General features: G+C 37.2%; 1 protein-coding gene across 2 annotated transcripts in view; it reads left to right on the plus strand.

Annotated features, from left to right (window-relative positions):
• Window positions 1-20,318, plus strand: part of LOC121369203 (mucin-17-like) — a 34,597-nt gene extending 14,279 nt beyond the window's left edge. For both annotated transcript variants that reach the window (XM_041494138.1, XM_041494129.1), the window contains 6 exons: window positions 1,473-1,836; window positions 11,943-11,972; window positions 13,166-13,272; window positions 14,212-14,285; window positions 15,795-16,012; window positions 16,809-20,318. In XM_041494138.1, the coding sequence (XP_041350072.1) occupies window positions 1,542-1,836; window positions 11,943-11,972; window positions 13,166-13,272; window positions 14,212-14,285; window positions 15,795-16,012; window positions 16,809-19,930 (3,846 nt within the window). In that variant the 5' untranslated portion in view covers window positions 1,473-1,541 and the 3' untranslated portion in view covers window positions 19,931-20,318. The remainder of the gene's footprint in view (window positions 1-1,472; window positions 1,837-11,942; window positions 11,973-13,165; window positions 13,273-14,211; window positions 14,286-15,794; window positions 16,013-16,808) is intronic.
• The last annotated feature ends 2,220 nt before the right edge of the window (window positions 20,319-22,538 follow it).

The following is a 22,538-nucleotide window of genomic DNA, read 5'->3' on the forward strand; positions in this document are numbered from 1 at the left end:
TCTCTCTCTCTCTCTCTCTCTCTCTCTCTCTCTCTCTCTCTCTCTCTCTCTCTCTCTCTCTCTCTCTCTCATGGGCGTATCACAGTTCAGCTGTTTAAACAAAAGAACGAAAGTTTTGTGACACAAATATTTTACTGGGGAAAAAAAAGTAAGTTGCTTTGACAGTGTAAAGAATAACGTTAGTAGGTGGATGACGTATCGCTGAAATAAACAATAGGGCGTTGTATTAGTTGACTTATATTTAGACGAACAAATCATGTTAATATACCAGTAATATGGTAATTGTATTCTGTGGTATAAGCCTAGAAGTCACGCAGTGACGTAAGGTATTGACAACGTGTTCAATTTAGTGGGAGATCCGGTAGCGTGGGAGTAAATTCAGAACAAAGCTTCTTCCCGTTGGCTAGATCTATTCTATAAGTACGTGTTTTGTAAATAATTTCATTTTGGTTTATCGTGAAAACAAAAGTAAAAGTGTTTTGGAAATAACACAAATATACTATTTCCGTGTGCAATCGGCTTAGAAATAAATAACTTGTAGTAAATTCCATAGTATGAAAAAATGCGTTCCCCTTGAGAGGGACTATAGTGGGAGATCCGGTAGCGTGTGAGTAAATCCAGTACCAGCTCCTACCCGTTAGCGTGATCTAGCCCAGTCTGTTGCGCCCTCGCTTGAGATGCTTGGGTTATAGGATCGAACCACATCAGTGGACAAATTCTCAGATTAAAAAAAAAAATTCCCCATTCCTAGCCACTACTCAACGGTTGATACATTAAAAGCAGTGGTGTCGTTAAACATTATTTTGTTATAGCTCCCACTACATTGAAACATAATGCTGACTTCCATCTCTAAATCTCCCTTAGTTTATCAAAATACAAATATACAAAATTGAGAATATGTTCTAATTAAGTTTTGACTAGATTTGTTTTCTTGATACTATTATTATATAAATTTAAATTTAATACCTTTTAAATAATGCATTATAAAATCCTTACTGAGACATGATTTTTTTTTTAATCGACAGTAGTGTTATATAAATTTAATACCATTTAAATAATGCATTTTAACATTCTTACTGAGACTTATGATTTTTGAATCGACATTATTATTACATAAATTTAATACCTTTTAAATAATGTCGTTAAACAAAACTAGGGGCGGGACGTAGCCCAGTGATAAAAGTGTTCGTTTGATGCGCGGTCGATCTGGGATCGATCCCCATCAGTGGGCCCATTGGGCTATTTCTCGTTCCAGCTAATGCATCACGACTGGTATATCAAAGGTCGTGATATGTGTTCTCCTGAATGTGGGATGGTGCATATAAAAGATCCCTTGCTATTAATGGAAAACAAATGTAGCGGGTTTCCTCTAAGACTATATGTAAAATTTACCAAATGTTTGACATCTAGTAGCTCTAGTGGTGTCGTTAAACAAAAGAAACTTTTTAAAAACTCATCATTTCGTTTTTCAGTGGCCTCGGCTATCTTCGTTACACTACGGATCACAAGGCGACTTCACACCAGAACAAAAGAAAGATATTATGATCTATGACGAAGTTGTCGTGGAAGGTGTGGACAACCGAGCCTACAATGGCGCCAGCGTCGCCAACGGCATGGAGATGCACGGCGGCTACAAAGTGTACTATCCGTCGAGCGAAAATGGCTGCGCCTCCACCGACATGTCGTATTCCGGAAAGAAATCAAGCGGAACGGAGAGCGAGACGTACAGCGGCCGCTCCACGCAACGACGTCACACGTGCAGGGTGTTGTTGGTGGTCTTCCTCATCCTCTGTCTCCTCGGCGTCGTCGTAGCTGCAGTCATCGTCGCAGTCTTATGTACGACGGGTTCTTTTTGTTTTACTATTCCAAGCAAATAATTTTTTTGGTTATTGTTTTGTATGCAGCCTAACTTGTGGCGTGTTCAAGAGGGAGAGCGCTCGCGAACCGTTTTTGACTGGTTTTCATCGTATATTATTCAGTTTTATTCATTTTATAAGCTAAGCGCAAACACCAGTGTAGCCAGCGATCGCGAATGCTCGACCTCCTGAACGTGTTATATATTAAGCGGTCGCCTAACCAGAGGCTTATGTAGGCTACGTGGGTCATGGGGAAAATATTACTGTGTGCTAGGCACGTGTTTATAAAACTTTTTAGAGTCCAGACTGAATCTCAAATGACGTCAGACACATACAGTTTGTATGGCGTTGTGATGACTTTAATGTCTCAGACTCTATTGGAGTCTCGAGTCTAGACTAAACGTGTTACAAGCACGAGGCCAGATTCCCTTTACAATACCCCCCCCCCCCCCCCCTCCCCGTTATTTTACGGAATGTTGAAAAGTGGATTGTAAAGAAAACAAAAGTGTTTATATTTATTTTTTTAAATATTAGGCGATTTTAAAGATTTATAAAATGACTCTTTAAGAGAGTTATTTAAATGCACTAAAACTAAAATATTTATTGAGCTATTACAGCTGATGTGCAGGTTTTTATCATTAACTTTACCATTTACTGGTTAAATGTTCAATCTTGGTAAATCCTTTATGGGCGTACAAAGCCACAGCTTTTTACACTGTTGTTTTTACAGAATTATGTAAAATATATATATTATTTAAAAAAAAAAATTTTAAATAACTATATTCATATACTTCCTTTTGTTTGATGTATATAGTTGTGCTGTGTGTCGTTAAAACATTCATAGTTTTATTCATTCCAAACCCAAAGCCAGTGTAATATAGCTTTAATATAGGCCAGCGAACACCATTTTGGTCACAGGTAGGTACATAACAAAGGTAGCCATTTGTGCAGGTTGGGCTGTACAGTTATAACATATAATATATATATATATATATATATATATATATTTGCTAACTGGATTTTTAAAACGAATATATTTGTCAGTGTAATACTGGACACTCGTGTATTCGCAATATGAAATATCCACCATGCCCCAGTATTAAGACAACGTCACACAATACGAGTTCCCCGTAATGAGAATAACCGATTGCATAGCAACCGATGAAATTATTGTAATATTAAATTGCCACAATCGGTTACGGTTACGTCACACGATACGAGTGTCTTGTACGAGAATAACCGATTACATAGCGACCAATGCAATCGTAATGTCTGTCCTAGCAATCAGCCATTCTCTTCGGTACTCTCGTACAAGCTACTCGAATAGTGTGGCGTCGCCTTTATTATCGTGGCTATTCTCGTACGAGGCACTCGTGTCGTGTGGTTTCACCTTAAGTATTACGTGACACCAACGGGCTCGTGACTGTCGCATTACGCCTCGTTCTGTTTGGTTTAGGGGGTCACACCACTATTGCAGAGCAGACAATCAGCGGCATTTAGTTTTCCCCTTTATTTGTTTTATTTTGATGGAGTCGGAACTTGTTTGACCACTAGGTTATGCAATGCTGAAGGGAGACCAAATCCCATAATTATGATGTAAAAATAGTCCAATAGTTTTCGAAGCTGTCTTACATCGTAAACGCTTCGTAGGCTATGGCGTGAGTCGTAGTGATGTCCTAGTCTTACGATGTCGTAGCGCTAAGATAGCTTCGAAAATGTGTAGCAATGATTAATTTCTGAATAAAGAACTGAATGACAAATCATTTCATTTTTCATTTCATCTTATTTTCGTGCTTATATCCAATTAAGGTTCAAGCATGCTGTCCTGGGCACACACTTCAGCTATCTGGGCTGTCTGTCCAGGACAGTAGGTTAGTTCTGAGTGGTTGAGTCGTTAAAACTCGCTCTGGGTGGGAGCTGATACCAGGTTGCGAACCCAGTACCTACCAACCTTATGTCCGATGGCTTAACCACGACACCACCGAGGCCGGTATGACAAACCATGCAGAAAGACACCTGTATGCAGAGGTTGCTTCCCTTTTCAGATCTCTCGAAATAAAGAGTGATAAAAGTTCAAACTCTAGGTGGCCAACCTTAAACATCGTTGTCCTGATTTTATTGCTACACAAGACATTATTAAAGTGTTTGTGTGCTCGGCCATGTAAAAACAATAGTGGGGAGACAATCTAATTAAAATTAGCTCCACTATTACATGTGGATCTAAAGACAGCCAGTTGGAGCTTATGTCCACCAATCAAAACCTTACTTGCAGAATCCTGCCAGTGATTTAAAAATAATTTGAAAACATTCCGAATTATCCTGAGGGTATACGACATGTTTCGTGTGAATTACGAATGCCTTAAAACATGTTTTATTTTATAAAATAAATAATTTGTAATGTAAAACTGAAGACTGATTTAGTTTTTTTTTAATTTTATAAATAAATAAATAATTTTTAATGTAAAATTGAAGACTGATAACCCTACGTATTGGTATGGTTCGCTGTACTGCGGCCACTAAAATAGACTCGCCCGATATTTTTAGAATTTGTATGCTCCCAAATAACGTTATAAAAGGCGAAGTGTGATTGGTCAATATTTAAATTATTATTTACAGACGAAATGTTACCTGGACATTGGGGACTACGCAGTGTTGTTAGTTTTAAATCACCGGCAGGATTCTGCAAGTAAGGTTTTGATTGGTGGACATGAGTCTTTAGATCCACATGTAATAGTGGAGCTAATTTTAATTAGATTGGTGGGGAGATACCCAAAATTACCAAGAACACCACGCATTAAAACGTTATTCCACTCCACGAGTTAACGTTATTATTTATTTTTTATTCTCTCCCATTCAGTGCTGCACGACGTGTATATCAAAAGCCGTGGTATGTCTTGTCCGTGGAAAAGTGTATATAAAATAGCCATAGCTCTTAATGGAAAAGTGTACCAGGTTTTCTTTAAGCCTTTGTGTCAGCATTATCAAACGTTTCACTCCAATAACCGATGATTAATAAAAACAATGTGCTCTAGTGGTGTCGTTAAACAAAAAACTTTATTTTTTACGATGTCTCCAACTGCTCTTTTGTATTTATTTTCCTTTAGGTCCATTCCTTTCTTCCACAGCCTAGAAGCGTGTCATATCTGACAACCCCCACATCCCAGTCCTTGTCTCTGAAATCGCGATAGGTGCTTGTCTATTAGTGCCACACATCTGAACATTCCCAAACCATTAGTGTTAAAACATCAAACTAATAAGGATACTCAAAATAATGTTTAGCCAGACGTGGACTTAGGGGGTCAAAAGATGACTTGAATACAGAGGAATATATGTACCTTTAATTAATGAATTGATTTTATGGCTGGTAGGTACTGGTTTCGCACCCCGGTACCCGCTCCCACTCAGAGTGAAGTTTAAAGACTAAATGGAGATGGTACATGGTCATTACACCGATTACTACACTACACTAGATTGTGGTAGCCCCACTCCCATGGCCAGTGATATTCAATGTTGGGCTAGTAAATAACTACCATTGCCATGCCCGATGGCTAGTGAATTTTTGTTTTGGTCAAATGCTGCATTCAAGTCTATTTTGTAAATGTGAATATACTGCCCCTTCTTCCCCTCAAATCTAAGGGTTTTTAAGCTCTATCTTTTTCTTTAGATGACATATCCAATTATTTCTATTAGTAAAATTGTATTTACTGAAAGTAGGGCTTGTGAATTTTTACTCATGGCTAGTAAATGTTTTTTTTAACTCACTGATCCCATGGCTAGTGGATTTTATAGAAATTCTATAAGCCCTGCGTCACGATCAATGGAACACTTACAACACCTCTGCTCTAGTAAGCATGCATGATGATCTGTTTTGTAACTCGTATGGCTATTCCTGACACGAGGCAAGTTGTTACTTGTCAAGCCTATTCTTGTCACCGGAAAGACGAAAACATATACATGTGCAAGTCCAACTAAAGACACCAGACATCATAATATATTAGTCAATGTTCCGGGACTAGTCACCTGAAATATATGCTATTGTCAACAAAAACAAGAATTTCTTTTTATATATACATATTCTTTGTTGTAGTGTTAAGGTCATTGGTGTTGAGACTGGTAATATTAAACTCAGAGTGAGCTTTAAAAGGAGTTTATAGCCATTTTATAAGATTTTCGACAAATCAAAAATATTTTACATTATTAAAATTGCAATTTACTTATATTTTCTTGCCTAGATTATGAATATCTGGATATAATACATTTCTGGAAATTATAATGTTGTTGTGGTATCTCAATTATCGATTCTTGTCTAAAATAATTTCATACGTACGAATTTAAAATGTCTTCCAATGGCCAAACGAAATTTGAAATAATTGGGGCAAAGGTCATTCGAAATGTATTTACATGTATCTGTATAATGCCACATATTTAAAATATGTTAAAGTAGGATCGTGTTTTTGAAAACAGAAAAACACGATGTGGGTTTATTTTATTGGAGGGAACAAACGCAAGTCTTGTTAGAAACTCAGGGCAGTCCCTTTAATGGAGAGATGTAAGGCCTCTACGCCGACTTCTCTCTTACGAACCACTAACAATCTCTTATGCTGGACGACAAGACAGCGTGGTTGACCCTCAAATGTATATAAACAAGAAAATAGAATTATAGTGGTTAAGTCATCGGATTTAAAGGTGATAGATAACGCGTTCGTATGCCAGTACCAACTCCAACCTAGTACATTAGCGAATCCTCCCCTGTCTGTTTGGAGTGCCCTTTTTAATGTCTTTAATTTAATTTAATTTAATTTTATCACCCACAATATACAACACTAAATTGCCCTAAAAATGCATATTTGATTATCTTTATTTCAAAATGTTCCGGGCAGCGTGCTCCCAAAGCCCTCCTGTACAATTCTCGTTCCCTTTGAGAAATCGGCTCATTTACCTTCGGCAAACTCAAACTCGTAATTTTTTTTATTTTGTGACACCCCCCCCCCCCCACCCCCTTCCGCCCCCTTACAAAATTCTGGATCCGCCCTTGCTGTATGAGTGTACAACTCAGTCGTGGTACAATAGACCACTGCAACGACATCTATATTTCATTTCATTTCAACTTATTTTTGTGCTTATATCCTGTTACGGTTCCTGGGCACACACCTCAGCTTTCTGGGCTGTCTGTCCAGGACAGTGAGTTAGTTGTTAGTGGTTAGTTGTTAGTGGTTAGTGGTTAGTTGTTAGTGGTTAGTGATTAGTGGTTAGTGAGAGAGAAGAGGGTGTAGTGGTCTTACACCTTACACTTACTCATTGAGTTGTTAAAACTCGCTCTGGGTGTGAGCCGGTACCGGGCTGCGAACCATGTACCTACCAGCCTTACGTCCGATGGCCGGTGACACATTTAGACGGTGTTCTGAACGGACAACCCAGATAGTCGAGGTGTATGCACTAGACAATGTGTTTGAATATGAATTGGATTTAAGTCTGGGGAAAAGTTAAAGTTTGTTTTGTTCAACGACACCACTAGAGCACATTGATTTTTTTTATTGTCGGCTATTGAATGTCAAACATTTGGTAATTTTGACATAATCTTAGATAGGACACTCGCCACATTTTCCATCGGTAGTAAGGGATCTTTTATAGGCACCATCCCACATACATGAGAGCACATACCACGGCCTTTGATGTACCAGTCGTGATGCGATGGTTGGAAAGAGAACTAGTCCAATGGGTCAACCGACGAATGAAGAAAGTCAGTACTTTCAGCTGACGTATTAAACTGAACATATTGTTTAATACTAAAAAGTTGCAATATGGAACTATTCCAGTACGGTAATTTAAAGTGGACATTAATGTTAGAGTCATATTTGCTTTTATTGTACAGCTTATTTTCTAAGACCAATTTTATTTTGAGTCATGGGAGAAATGCTCCACCCTCGGTAAACTCAGTGTTATTTTCCCACAACCAATGTTGTTTTGAGTCATGGGAGAAATGCTCCACCCTCGGTAAACTCAGTGTTATTTTCCCACAAGCAATGCTCCACGACTGGTATATCAAAGGCAATGCAATCCGTTCTGTCAGTTGGTAAGAGTAATATTCGGGTATAAAACCAATCAAAGTATTCAAAATTGTATCTATGTACACGATAGTTATGAAGAGGTGTATGTAAAGTTGTAGCTCGAGTCCCCTCCAGCCCTACCCCTTATTGATATTGATATATTTCAATAAGGGGTAGGGCAGGAAGTGACTCGAGCTAGTAAAGCTGCGATATAATTATAAAATCAATGCAAATTAAATTTCTTCAAAAAGTTTGTTTTGTTTAACAACACCACTAGAGCACATTGCTTTATTAATCATCGGCTATTCAATATTGGATGTAAAATATTTGGTAATTTTTACATATATAGTCTTAGAAAGGAAACCGACCGCGCATCCAGCAGACATTTTACGACTAAGCTACGCCCCCCTCCCCGCCCCCCCCCCCCCCCCACCCCACCCCACCCCACCCCACCCCACCTCAAGTTCCTTTATTTCACGAAGAACAAAAGATGAAACTACTCTTGAATTGTAAGACCATTGATAGAAAGACTTAGGTGTACTGGACAATTACCGTTTTAATCTAAGACATTTAAAACAAAAAACGTTTTTTACTTCTTCTTTTGTTTTTTTACAAAGACCATTCGATAATGTTTAGAACACTGTACTATCCTTTCGGGCATAATGAGTGACCGCCATGCAGACCCTTTTCGCGTAATCTCCCTTTTTGATCAGTAAAAACATGTTGTTTTCTGTTGTCCTCATACCATAAACAAAGAGAAGGTCGTCGGTCTTCAAACATTGCTTCATATCGTCATCTTAATGTAGACGTTTAACATAGCTGAAATGTCTGAGGATGAATAATTTCGAGATCGAGGCTAAATGATTATTGTTAAGTCTTGTGGTTTGTAATGCATGTAGTTACTTTCACTTGGACTGAGACTGAATGTTGGCAAACATCATATTGGTTTTAATAGAGTTATTCTTCAAATGATCTTGAGATGGCAAAATATTAAAGGGACATTCCCGAGTTTGTTGCATTGTAAGATGTTTCCGACTAAAGCAATATTTCTGTGATTGAACTTACATATTAAATATATTTTCTTGTTTAGAATATCAGTGTCTGTATATTTAATGTGTTTCTGTTCGTCTTAATATTTGTAAGAAGCCCAAACTGGATTTTGTCTTCAAATAATTTCAAATTTCAAATATTTTTTAGGAAATAAAATGAAATTTAACCTAGTACAAATATTAGAACGATCAGAAACACGTTTAATATACAGCCACTAATACTTTATGCAGAAAAATATATTTGATATGTAATTACAGTTGTTAAAAAGTCTCTGTTAGTCGATAACATCTTAAAAATTGCAGCAAACTCAGGAATGTCCCTTTAAATAATTGTTAAATTATTTTGAAAATAAAGAACCATAAAATTAAATATTGGCCAACAGATTGTTGGTTTTTAATAATAGAAACAACCTTCAAATGCTCTTGAGATGGCAATGCTATATGAAATAATTATAAGTATTTAGAAAACAAATAAAGATAAAGTTTGTTTTGTTTAACGATACCGCTAAAGTAAATTGATTAATTAATCATCGGCTTGATATCAAAAATTTTGTAATTTTGACATATAGTCTTAGAAAAGAAACCCGCTACATTTTTTCATTAGTAACAAGGGATCTTTTATACGCAGCATTACACAGACAGAAAAGCAAATAACACAACAGTCGTTGTGCACTGATTGGAACGAGAAAAAAACAATCAGTTGAAAAGACACACCGAGTTGGTTTGATCCTGCGACGCAAGCACCTCAGGCGAACGCTCAACCGACTGAGCTAAATCCTGCTTGCCCCTCCCCCCCCCCCTCCACGCCCACCCCTAGAAACTAAATAAAGCACCACCCTGTAGGACTACATCCAGCAAGGTCCGTCTCAGTCGGGTGAACACTTATCTGGGCTACTTGGGTCAGAGGTTCGAATCCCTCCGTGATCCCATTCTTTGATTAGGTTTTTCCCGTCCCAACCAATGCCAAACGACTGTTATATCAAAGATCGTGATATGTACTGTTCTGTCTATTATAAAGTGCATATAAAAGATAAATGATATAAACGATCCCTTGCTGTTAATGGACAAATGTACCAAATAACTCGTACATGGTAGACACTAAAATGTCTAGTTTAAAAGTTGCTCAGCCGTATCATTCAATAAATATTGCTTCCCGTCTAGTTTAAAAGTTGCTCAGCCGTACCGTTCAATAAATATTGCTTCCCGTCTAGTTTAAAAGTTGCTCAGCCGTATCGTTCAATAAATATTCCTTCCCGTCTAGTTTAAAAGTTGCTCAGCCGTATCGTTCAATAAATATTCCTTCCCGTCTAGTTTAAAAGTTGCTCAGCTGTATCGTTCAATAAATATTCCTTCCCGTCTAGTTTAAAAGTTGCTCAGCTGTATCGTTCAATAAATATTCCTTCCCGTCTAGTTTAAAAGTTGCTCAGCTGTATCGTTCAATAAATATTCCTTCCCGTCTAGTTTAAAAGTTGCTCAGCCGTATCGTTCAATAAATATTCCTTCCCGTCTAGTTTAAAAGTTGCTCAGCTGTATCGTTCAATAAATATTCCTTCCCGTCTAGTTTAAAAGTTGCTCAGCTGTATCGTTCAATAAATATTCCTTCCCGTCTAGTTTAAAAGTTGCTCAGCTGTATCGTTCAATAAATATTCCTTCCCGTCTAGTTTAAAAGTTGCTCAGCTGTATCGTTCAATAAATATTCCTTCCTTCCTTTTCCTTTCCTTTCGTTTTCTTTCCTTTCCTTTCTTTAGCAGACGTAAGGATTACGTCTATGCTCGAAATAAATATAAATATAGTTCGACCATAGACGTATCCTTACGCTCATATTTCACAATCAACGAATAATCAGATGATGAGACATTCATGAGCGCATCCATCATAGTTTTGTCAAACGATCCCTTTGGCTCTGTCGGACTTCGGGGCGGAACGTAGCTCAGTGGTAAAGCGCTAGCTTGATGCACGGTCGGTCTAGGATCGATCCCCGTCGATGGGCCCATTGGGCTATTTCTCATTCCAGCCAGTGCACTACGTGTCGTATGCTATTCTGTCTGTGAGATGGTGCATATAAAAAAATCCTTGTTACAAATGGGGAACAAAATGTAGCGGGGTTTCTCTCTAAGACTATATCTCAAAATTACCAAATGTTTGACATCCAATAACCGATGATTAATAAATCAATGTGCTCTAGTAGTGGCGTTAAACAAAACACTTTAACTGTGTGATTCTGTATGATTTACCTAGGGGAGGTAAACGTTTAAAACAAAAAGAGGTACCACATTCCTTATAAAATCAACATTTTTAATGTACATTTTAAGAGAGGGATGTGTGTACGCCTAGTGGTGGTGGTGGTGGTGGTGGTAGTGGAGGGGGGGGGGGGGGCTGATGAGGGGGTAATGTCAGGGTAAACCAAAAAGCAAACCAAAAATAATTTAAATATTCCTTACAAAATCACAATTGTTCTGTACAATTTTGCGTAGCAAAAAGGTGAACACATTTAAATATTGATAAATGTGACCCGTCCCCTAGCTAACTAAAATTCTAATAATATAAACATCCATTAAACATTTTAAGTCTAAACATTTTAAAAGTAACGTTTTGACGAGGAGTATGAAATGTATCCGTCAAATTCAACTTCAGTTTGTAATGAACGATTTCGTAAAGATGTGTAAAGTGCATATGCCTATATAGTTTATTAGGAAGATGGGGTTCCTATGCACCCCCATGATATATTTTTCTAACTTACATTTTGGTAATCCTCATGGTGTCTAGCAAACGAATTTTGATGTTCCCAACAGGAAATATTGTCCCATGGGTCCTTTTGGCGGCCATCTTGGACGCCATATTAGATTCTTGATTAAAAATTTTAATGGGCATAATTTTTTAAGCAGACATCATACAGAGACAAATGATAGAATAATAACAGAACGAGCACTGTATCACCTATATTTCAGTTTGGCGATTCTTAATGAACATTGTGTATCACTTTATTTCAGTGACCAGGTCACCCTCTCCTGTACCTGAAGGTAAGAAACTGTAATCTGAAAATTCAAGTCTAAACAAAGAGACAGGCGGTGGGGGTGGGGTCGGAAGTGGGGGTGGGGGTGGGGATGGGGGTGGAGGGGTGTCTATTCCCCTAGTTGAGGCCCAGTATGTATACTTTTTTATCCTACCATATTTTAAAGGGACATACCCTACTTTTTAAACACTAAGGCATATTTTTTTACTATTAAAGCCGTTTTCTGATAACTGAAATCAGTCTTTTTTATTTATTTTATTGTTTAGATTATCAATTTCCGTACATTCGAAGTGTTTTTGGTCATCCTGATGTTTTTAATACCACAAAATGCATTTCTCATATTTTTTTAAACGCACGTGTGTCCGAGAAATAACAGTTATGGAGTTGAGTTTTAGTTTAGTTTTAGAGGGTATTTCACCATTTCAAAGAAAGAAAGAAATGTTTTATTTAACGACGCACTCAACACATTTTATTTACGGTTATATGGCGTCAGACTTATGGTTAAGGACCACACGGATTTTGAGAGGAAACCCGCTGTCGCCACTACATGGACTACTCTTCCGATTAGCAGCAAGTGATCTTTTATTTGCGCTTCCCACAGGCAAGATAGCACAAATCATGGCCTTTGTTGAACCAGTTATGGATCACTGGTCGGTGCAAATGGTTTACATCTACCCATTGAGCCTTGCGGAGCACTCACTCAAGGTTTGGAGTCGGTATCTGGATTAAAAATCCCATGCCTCGACTGGGATCCGAACCCAGTACCTACCAGCCTGTTGACCGATGGCCTAACCACGTTTCATGATCAAAAATTACACAAGCTGGTCGTCGGAGCCTGGGGGACTGGAAAGTATATATACCACCCATGTGTCCCACACAGTAGTTTTAGAATGATAACGAAGTTAAATCTCTCTCCCCCCCCCCCCACTCCTGTATATCACTAGTTAGTTCAATCAATCAATAAATCAATATTTTATTTTAATATATAAATCATATGAAAAATACGTAAACACACATATATCATATACCCTCTGTCGAATATCTATCAAATAATTATCATTAATTAGGCTGAAGTGAGGTTTTCTGGTTAAGTACTACTTGGGGTTTTGTATTGTTTTGTATTGTTTTGTATTGCTTTGTTTTGTTATTTTATTTTATTTTATTTTATTGTTTTTAGTTTTAAATTTTTGTTTTTTACAGAAAAATTTGTTTCGAGTATACGATTGCCTGACAAAAACTTCACAAAAGGACTAGCTGATAAAACTTCAGACGAGTTTAAAGCTGCCGAAGAGGAATTCTGTTCTGAGGTAATTAGTAGTCATGCATATTCCACACAAAAATAAGGGGTGGGTCTAGAGAGAATAATGTTTTTAATGCGTCTGCATAAAAAAAAACTAAGACTGAAAAATGATGCACCAATCGTTTCAAAATTGACAGGTGCTCCCATTACTGTCAAAGAAAACAAATGGTACCGTGATAGTCCAATACAGAATGTGTATTTATATATATATTATGTATACATGTAGGTGTGCGTGTATTATGTGCTTGCGTGCGTGCTTGCCGTCATTAAAAATGAAATATATGGAGAATAGTAAATGAATGTGTGTAAGATACTTTATATTACGTGCATCACGACCAGAACCTTGTGATATACGATTAAAAACACACGAGTTGTAATGTACGGGAACTAGTTTAGCATTACGCTACATTGAACTCACTGTTTTTGTATACAACTTTGACGGCAATGAAAGCAACATTACAATGATTCTAAGAATGCGTGTACCTGAACCGGCCTCGGTGGCTTCGTGGTAGGCCATGGGCCTACAGGCTGGTAAGTACTGGGTTCGGATCCCAGTCGAGGCATGGGATTTTTTAATCCAGATACCGACTCCAAACCCTGAGTGAGTGCTTCGCAAGGCTCAATGGGTAGGTGTAAACCACTTGCACCGACCAGTGATCCATAACTGGTTCAACAAAGGCCATGGTTTGTGCTATCCTGCCTGTGGGAAGTGCAAATAAAAGATCCCTTGCTGCTAATCGGAAAAGTAGCCCATGTAGTGGCGACAGCGGGTTTCCTCTCAAAAACAGTGTGGTCCTTAACCATATGTCTGACGCCATATAACCGTAAATAAATTGTGTTGAGTGCATCGTTAAATAAAACATTTCTTTCTTTGCGTGTACCCGACAACTCCGTTTTGTTTGTAGGAGTATTTACCGCTCTATTACAAAGTGTTTCTACTCTTCAGCTCCTGAACATTCTAAAGGCGCCGAGCTCTCCAGTTGAAAGTGCAGCTTTGGAATGCAGTGTTCTACAGTTCAGGTATATTTTCCATCAAGTCATAACCACTGATTCGTGAATTCAGGCTATGTTGTATGGCTATTCCTAAAGCCGTGATTAACAGTGTGGTATTCGTGATTTAGATATTTCGTATGTCAATCCCAAAGACCAATGATTATAATCATCTAATTAGAAATGTAGTATTCATGAATTTTGATATTTTGTATGTCAATCCCAAACGCCAGTGATTTTCAGTGTAGGATGGTATTTATGAATTTAAGTATTTCGGATGTCTATTCCAAACGCCATTGATTTAAAATGTTGTATTCCTGAATTTTGATATTTTTGATGTCTAATAATTTCAAATGCACTTTTAATGAAAACGGATATTTCCAGTCCTATATTCACCCGTAAATTTAAATTTAAAACGAGTACATTAAGGTTTTTACTAAGTAATATTTTAAATACGCTATTATATATTCAGGAATTCAGGAATTTCGTATGTCTGTCCCTGAGGCCAATGCCTTCAAATGCAATGTTCATGAAATTTGAAATTTCTGATCCTCTGTTCATCCGTTGTTAAGATTTAAATAGAGTGCCGACAATTTGTGAATTCAGGCGGGGTTTTCTGGTTGTCTGTATCTAATCACCGATTATTTTAATATAGCTTTCATGAATTGAGGACTTTTGTATCTTTATCCTCAAGGTCAAAGATTTGCAATTCTATGTTCACGAATTCGGATATTTCCTATCAATGTATCCATAACCTAATAAAATGTAAATATAATATTTATGAATTCACAAGTTAAATGTCTGTCCTTAAAGGTCATTTAAAAGACGTCATGCTGTTTATTCGTCTGGAGTTGCGACGTTGATGGCTGTAGTCCCACCCCCACCCCATCCCTGTATTGAAATAACCATATGATAGACACCAAATAACCGTGGTTTAATATGAGGTGTCGTTAAACAAACATTTCTTTACATTCCGTACATATTACGTATCTATTTTTGCATTTGGTTGGTGATCGTTTATGATATTGGTTTAATGATATACCAAATTTCGTGTGTTATAAAATGGGTTCCTGATACTGGTTTATAATATATCATATAGTATGACGGTTCATTATACATGTATTAACTTAATAAGATAACATAATATATAATAATAATAATAATTCTGATTCTGAGCCTCTCCAACCCAGTATTGATTTCGGAGTTTGCTTCTCCTAGACAGCTGTCTTTCTCGACTCACGTCTTCTGTCTGTCCGGTTAATATAAATATATATATATATATATATATATATATATATATATATATATATATATATATATATATATATATATATATATATATATATATATATATATATGTATGTATGTATGTATGTATGTATATTGTCAATATATATATATATATATATATATATATATATATATATATATATATATATATATATATATATATATATATATATATTGTCTGTCGCATGATTCTAGAAATTGTTTTATGACATTGATTTAATAATATACACTTTTTGTTCTGTATTTTAGAAATGGAAGCCTCATTATTCTCTATCAGGTTACAGTTAAAACAAGACGTATCGACATGCCGGTTCTCAAGCTGACAATAAGATTAACTGAATATATCATTGAAGTGCAGAAATCAGGCCGGCTAGGAAATTTAAAGGTGGATGCGGATCGACACTGTAAAATTGTGAACGCTCCGACTTTTGACGAATCAACCGACGACATCTGTCCTAGTGTGGAAGGTAAACCTGTGCCAGCCATTTTATTTTATTTTATTTTATTTTATTTATTTTAAATTTCTGTTTATATAATTATTCACTACACACTATATATTACAGTAGCAAGGAACAGAACTATTGTATATGAATCGTTGTTAGTTTGTGGACAATTCTAGCAATAGTTTTTGGTAAATGCGGTAAGCTTGAGGTTAAGGGGAAATAACTCTCTTTTGTGGATTTTTTGTAACAAAGTTGGCCACGTTTTAAATAATTTTGTCGTGTGTCACAATAATGCAATGTAGTGTATATACGGCACAAACAGTTTCTCTTATTCAACGCCTATGTGATTGGTTCAATCACTTCCTTAAATGGGACGTGTATTATGCATGCAATTAACATACCCTGGTAGAGTTTGGCGTAGAATGTAATTCATTGATGAATGGCTCGCCTGATGAACAACGATCTGGGTTCAATTCTCCTCGGTAGCTCTATTGCACTGTTTCTTTCCAGGCTGTACTACACAGATGGCATGTACTATTCTGTCTGTGGGATGGTAGATATGAAAGCTTCATTGCTGCTAATCAAAAAGAGATGTCCATGGAATTGCAGCTGCGGGTTTCCTCTCTAATTATCCGTGTGGTCCGTAACCATATGTTTGACGCAATATAACTACAAATAAAAATATATTTTTAAAATCTTCACTCCTTAACGCAAAATTCTACGAAATTGCGTTAGTAATATTGATATTAGAATATTAGTTTATTACATGTATTAGAACACTGAACACATCATTAATGACATTTTGTTTATTCTTGTTCAGGTACAACCACATCTGTAACACCAACGCCAGATCTAAGTAAAACTACAACTCCAAAAGAGCTTACAAGTACTCCAAAAGAGGTTACAACAACTCCAAAAGACGCTACAACTCCAAAGGAAATTACAACTCCAAAACAGGTTACAACTACTCCAAAAGAGGTTACAACAACTCCAAAAGACGTTACAACAACTCCAAAAGACGTTACAACTCCAAAGGAAATTACAACAACTCCAAAAGAGGTTACAACTACTCCAAAAGACGTTACAACAACTCCAAAAGACGTTACAACTCCAGAGGAAATTACAACAACTCCTAAAGAGGTTACAACTCCAAAAGAGACCACAACTGCTCTATCTATTTCACCATCGACGCCATCAGAACAAGAAACGTCAACAGTGACTACAATAGACTCATCACCTGTAGTTATCACACCATCAGCATCACCTTCAGTAGAGAGAGACATATCTGCTACGTCATTATCAGAAGTAACAGCATCACCTATATTAGCATTAGATAGTTCTAAAACGACAGTTACGCCGACAACAGCAACACCAGCTTCATCAGCAGCAGTAACTGAATCTCAGCCATCACCATCACTAGATAAAGTAACAGCATCGACTACATTAACATTAGATATTTCTAAAGCCTCAGTTACACCGACAACAGCATCAATAGATTCATCAGTAGGGATAATTGCATCAACAACATTACTCTTAGTAGAGAAAGACTCATCCTCTACACTATTGCCAGAAGTGACAGCATCGTCTACAGTATTGGAAAGTTATGAAACATCAGTTACGTCCAAACCACCCACAACGGATTTTTCCGCAGAGTTAATCACACCTACAACATCACCATCATTTGAGAAAGAAACCTCTGCAATAATACAGGAAGTGACGGTATCGTCAACATTGTTACATTTAGATAGTTATATGACAACAACAACAACAGCAGCAGCAGAAGCAGCAGAAGCAGCAGAAGCAAACGCTTCGTCAACAGCATTAATCGCATCTACGACACAACTTTCATTAGAGAAAGATGCCTCCTCTTCATTATTACAGGAAGGGATAGCATCTTCAACCTTGTTACCATCAGACAGCTATAAAGTAACAGTAACAATGGTAGCTATGGTTTCATCACAAGAAATAATCCCATCTATGACATCACTTTCATTACAAAAAGACGTCTCATCTACCTTATTAGAAAAAGTGGTAGCATCAACTACGGCAACATCACTGTTATCGGCAACTGTGTCTTTAGAATCTGCTGAGGCTGGCGAAACGGGTGTGACGTCATCATTTGTTACAGACAAATCCACGTCTTTACTGGAAGCATCAGCAACAGCAACAGCAGTAGATTCCATGTCGCTGACACCAGGATTACCACTGTCGACTGCTTTGTTATTGGAAACACCATCTGCAGCATCACCATCGTCAACATCAACACCAACTGTACAGTCTGTCCTCGAATCTGAAGTACAAACTTCTCAAATAGAAACCCTAGCAACGACATTTGAACTGGCAAAAGCTACTACACCTGTAGCGGGATTCGTGTCTTCCAGTTTACTGTTCACTCAGACGATGTCACCAACAAGTGAAACAAGTTCCACTGTAGCAGACACAACTGCTGTCATTTTGGATTCTTGGAGTATCTCATCGTTACTGCTAGAAGGTTTTCCAGCAGTAGCAACAAGCACAATAGAATACACAGCATCATCTGCAGAATCATCTGGTGATGTCCTTCCTTTGCAGTCCACGTCTGCTACCTTGCTGTCGAAATCTGTATCACCGGGTGATGTTTCCTCCATAGCATCATCTGTTTCTGAAGATCTAAAAGACACAGCAAAAGCAGAGTCATCAACAATTGGATCAGTACTTGTGTCCTACGACAGTTCCGTACTTATTTCTCCAGTTCCATCAGGACTAACATCAGTTTCAGATGAAACCACAGCAACAGCAGACTTGATGGGCTATCAGAGTATATCTATCTCACAGTTTGTCTCATCCGATTCCGTTTCAGGTGAGGTAGATATGACAGTAACACCATCTGTTTTGACAAGCTCGTCTTCGATTCAGTCTACTTTATTAGACAAGACAGACTCAAGCGTCCTTTCTATTGTAGAAGAATCGACAACATTGGAAACAGCGTCCTCTATTGATGCACAGTCATCATCAGTTATATCTCCATCTTCTGCAATATCTTCAACAGATGTTACTGCCATAGTGGAAACTGGTGTGATTTCATCAAGTGATTTAGTAGCTCTTTCTGCCACAGCTACTGTTTCGCAAGTTGCTTCACTTGTCTATTCAGAACCTGACTCAAGAAGCAACAGTCATACAATGGAAACAACTGACATCCTAGAGACCACTGTAGGTTTCTTCTCAACATCTGAAACAGGCTCTATATCAGCATCCTTCAGCTTTATAAAACCAATTAGCACGTACTATATGTCCGGGACATCAGTGCTACTTGACACATCTCCAGTATCTGACATACAAGCCACCGTTGTGACATCTTCAACACTATTACAAACAGAACAACAAACTGATGTCATGACATCTTTAGCACCATCTTCGTCATCAGAATTACAATCTGAAACAGCGACATTAACAGTCACACTAGATAAAACAGCATCAAAGGTACCAATGGTTGTAATGTCCACACCAGCACTCACAAGCGCACCTCCAGCCGATATGCAAACTACATTGGGCATCATCGATTCCACCACAGATGCAGGCTTGTCCACTACAGAAACGGTTATCGATCTCTCCACGAGTAAAACCATCGATTCTGTTGAATTCATTGAAACACCCACGGCAGTGAATATGTCCCCTTCACCTACGGTTTCTAGTTCTATTGAAACAAGAGTTGATACCATGACTAGCCTATACTCTGTGAGGACTTCTTCCCAAACATTACTTAGTGTAATTGATGTTATTTCTGATAGTCTTGAAGGATCTGTTACAGATCTTCTGACACAGGGAACAACTCTTATCACTGTTATGTCTAGTTCCTTAATATTGTCAGATGGAGTTGCTGGTTTGTCTACAAGTGACATTTTGCCGTCTAGAACTATTGAGAACAGTGACATGTTCTCCTCACTGAGTTCGCAGATGAGATAATGAGATTTGTTAAAATTCATTCTTAGCATTCGATGGAACACTTTCATATCGAGGGCTCACAACCAAAACTAGTTAGTCTAAAGTCATGGTTTGTAGAAGACTAAGTTTTAACATTTAAATCTGTTTGCTTTGTAGAAGGAACTGAAAACAAACAACAAACAAACAAACAAAACATATTTTTTAAATTAACAAAATAGTAGACTATTCTTGTTTTCTTCGCAAAGAATACAGAGGCGTAACGTGGTCTAAAATGGGTGTCCGAATATGAACCTATAGTCCATCCCACCTGGATCGCATTTTTTTTTATACTATGTAATTTACTACAAGTTATTTATTTCCCAACCCATTGATTTGTAAATTGAACACACAGATTGTATCTCTTTGTTATTTCCAAAACATTTTTCTTTTCTTCTTACGTCAAACCAAACTGAAATTATTTACACAAAAAAACATTTTAAAGGCATACTGTCACGGATTCAAGGACCTTATTTCTCTTTTAAAAAAATGGATAATACATAAAAATTACATTAATTGTTGGAAACCAAATCTAGCTATCGCATCACCTTAACTGAACCATAATCGAGTGAAATCCATGTCATCCCTCTCGGCAATTTTAGTTTTTGAATTATGGACCATTGCCACAATTCAATTATTTTTACAAAATGTCATTAATAAATGGAGTATGGTGGTTATGAAGATGGTTGAATAAAGTACACGTAGGGACAAATCAAATTATTTTTGTTCAGGTAATACTTTGTTAGACCATTAAATAGGTCAGTGGTCTGTGACAATATGCCTTTAATAGAATGGTGGGACGGACTGTAGTACAGCGAACTCGTTTATGGACTGCACTGTAAAAAAAATGGTTTTAGTCCCGAATCCCTCGGCCTGCTCCCTTGGAATGGACATAACCTGGCCTGGTTAGTTATCAGCCCTCGATATGAATTGGTGTATCGTCATTACATGTATTAAAGTGTGATATATAAATTTGTGTAAATATGAATATAATCAATGTAGATCATATACCTAGCAAGAACCACCAAAGGCTTCTTCAAAACATTTCTTTTAATACCGTGTGGCCTTATATATATATATATATACTGCTGAGGGTTTTTCCTCAACTGATCACATGATGGTGTGTGTGTGTGTGTGGTGTGTGTGTGTGGGGGGGGGGGGCTAGAGGCATTTATTAAAAACAAATATCCACCACTCAGAAAATTAAATTTTATTTAAACTGTGTACGCACTTTAGGGAAAAAGACTACGCATTGAAGGTAAAGACCCTCCAGGCAAAATAATAATAATTACGGTCATCCCACCCACCCCACCACGACTGTGTGATCAATTTTGTAACACCCGTGATGTAAAATATACACAACAACATAAGGCGACGCGAATATTTTAATATTTTTTTATGATCAAATTAATTCTGTAAATAAACTGTTAATATGAGCCTAAGATATTCACAAGATATTAATAATATTTTTTATATATATAAACACAAAAAGTAACAGGGTTCGAACAGAAAGAAAGAAAGAAATGTTTTATTTAACGACGCACTCAACACATTTTATTTACGGTTATATGGCGTCAGACATATGGTTAAGGACCACACAGATTTTGAGAGGAAACCCGCTATCGCCACTACATGGGCTACTCTTCCGATTAGCAGCAAGGGATCTTTTATTTGCGCTTCCAGGTTCGAACAGAATAAAATAAATTAAAGAAAACTAACTTAATATCCGCGTTTCTTTTGTTGTTTAGTATACAATGTCCTGTTGGCCTATTGTTGTACAGAGAAGGTATGCTTGATGCGCCCTTTATATATTTATAATAGGCACATATCTATATCTTGCATGATGATGTTTTGGAGAGAGAGAGAGCAAGAGAAAGAGAGAAAGAGAGACAGAAACAGTTTTAGTCTATTTTTAGAGGGTATTTCACCATTTCAAAGTCACAAACTCATGTTTCAATCAACTGTAACTTTATCCAAATGTGTTACATGTTTGTAGATTAACTAAACTTAGTGTTAATTTTCACGAGTTGAAACTAGGGTCTGTCCCTTTAATTATTGTATTGCATAAACAACAAAATGATTGGGAACAAGATTATCAACCTATTACTAGGTCCTCTCCTATATACATACATGTATATATAATATAATATGAATGGCGACGATTGTATAGTGATGTATACCTATTCCCCCTTCCTTAGAAGTTTGTTATATTATTTTAATAAATCTGTAATATACAAATGTATGTTATGTATGTATGAATATCTACATATTGTATGTATGTCGGGTTTGATTATTACATACAAGATATAAACGTGCGGGCACAAGGGATAAAAATCCCTTTTCGTCTCACAAATTGTCTTATTTGCTGGAACTCGAATTTTGGGTACCGAATCACCCGCTGTTCCCAGACCACTACCGTAACCACTCGACCACGGGAACATGTTAGTATGTATGTATGTATGTACGTGTGTACGTGTGTGTGTTGTGTGTGTGCGTGCGTGCGTGTGTGAGTGCGTGCGTGTGTGTGTGTGTGTGTGTGTGTGAATATACATGTACAAATTAAAGCATATAGGAATTTTAGAAAAATTAGTCA

Source organism: Gigantopelta aegis, chromosome 1 (assembly GCF_016097555.1).
Source record: "Gigantopelta aegis isolate Gae_Host chromosome 1, Gae_host_genome, whole genome shotgun sequence".
NCBI classification, from domain to species: Eukaryota; Metazoa; Mollusca; class Gastropoda; order Neomphalida; family Peltospiridae; genus Gigantopelta; species Gigantopelta aegis.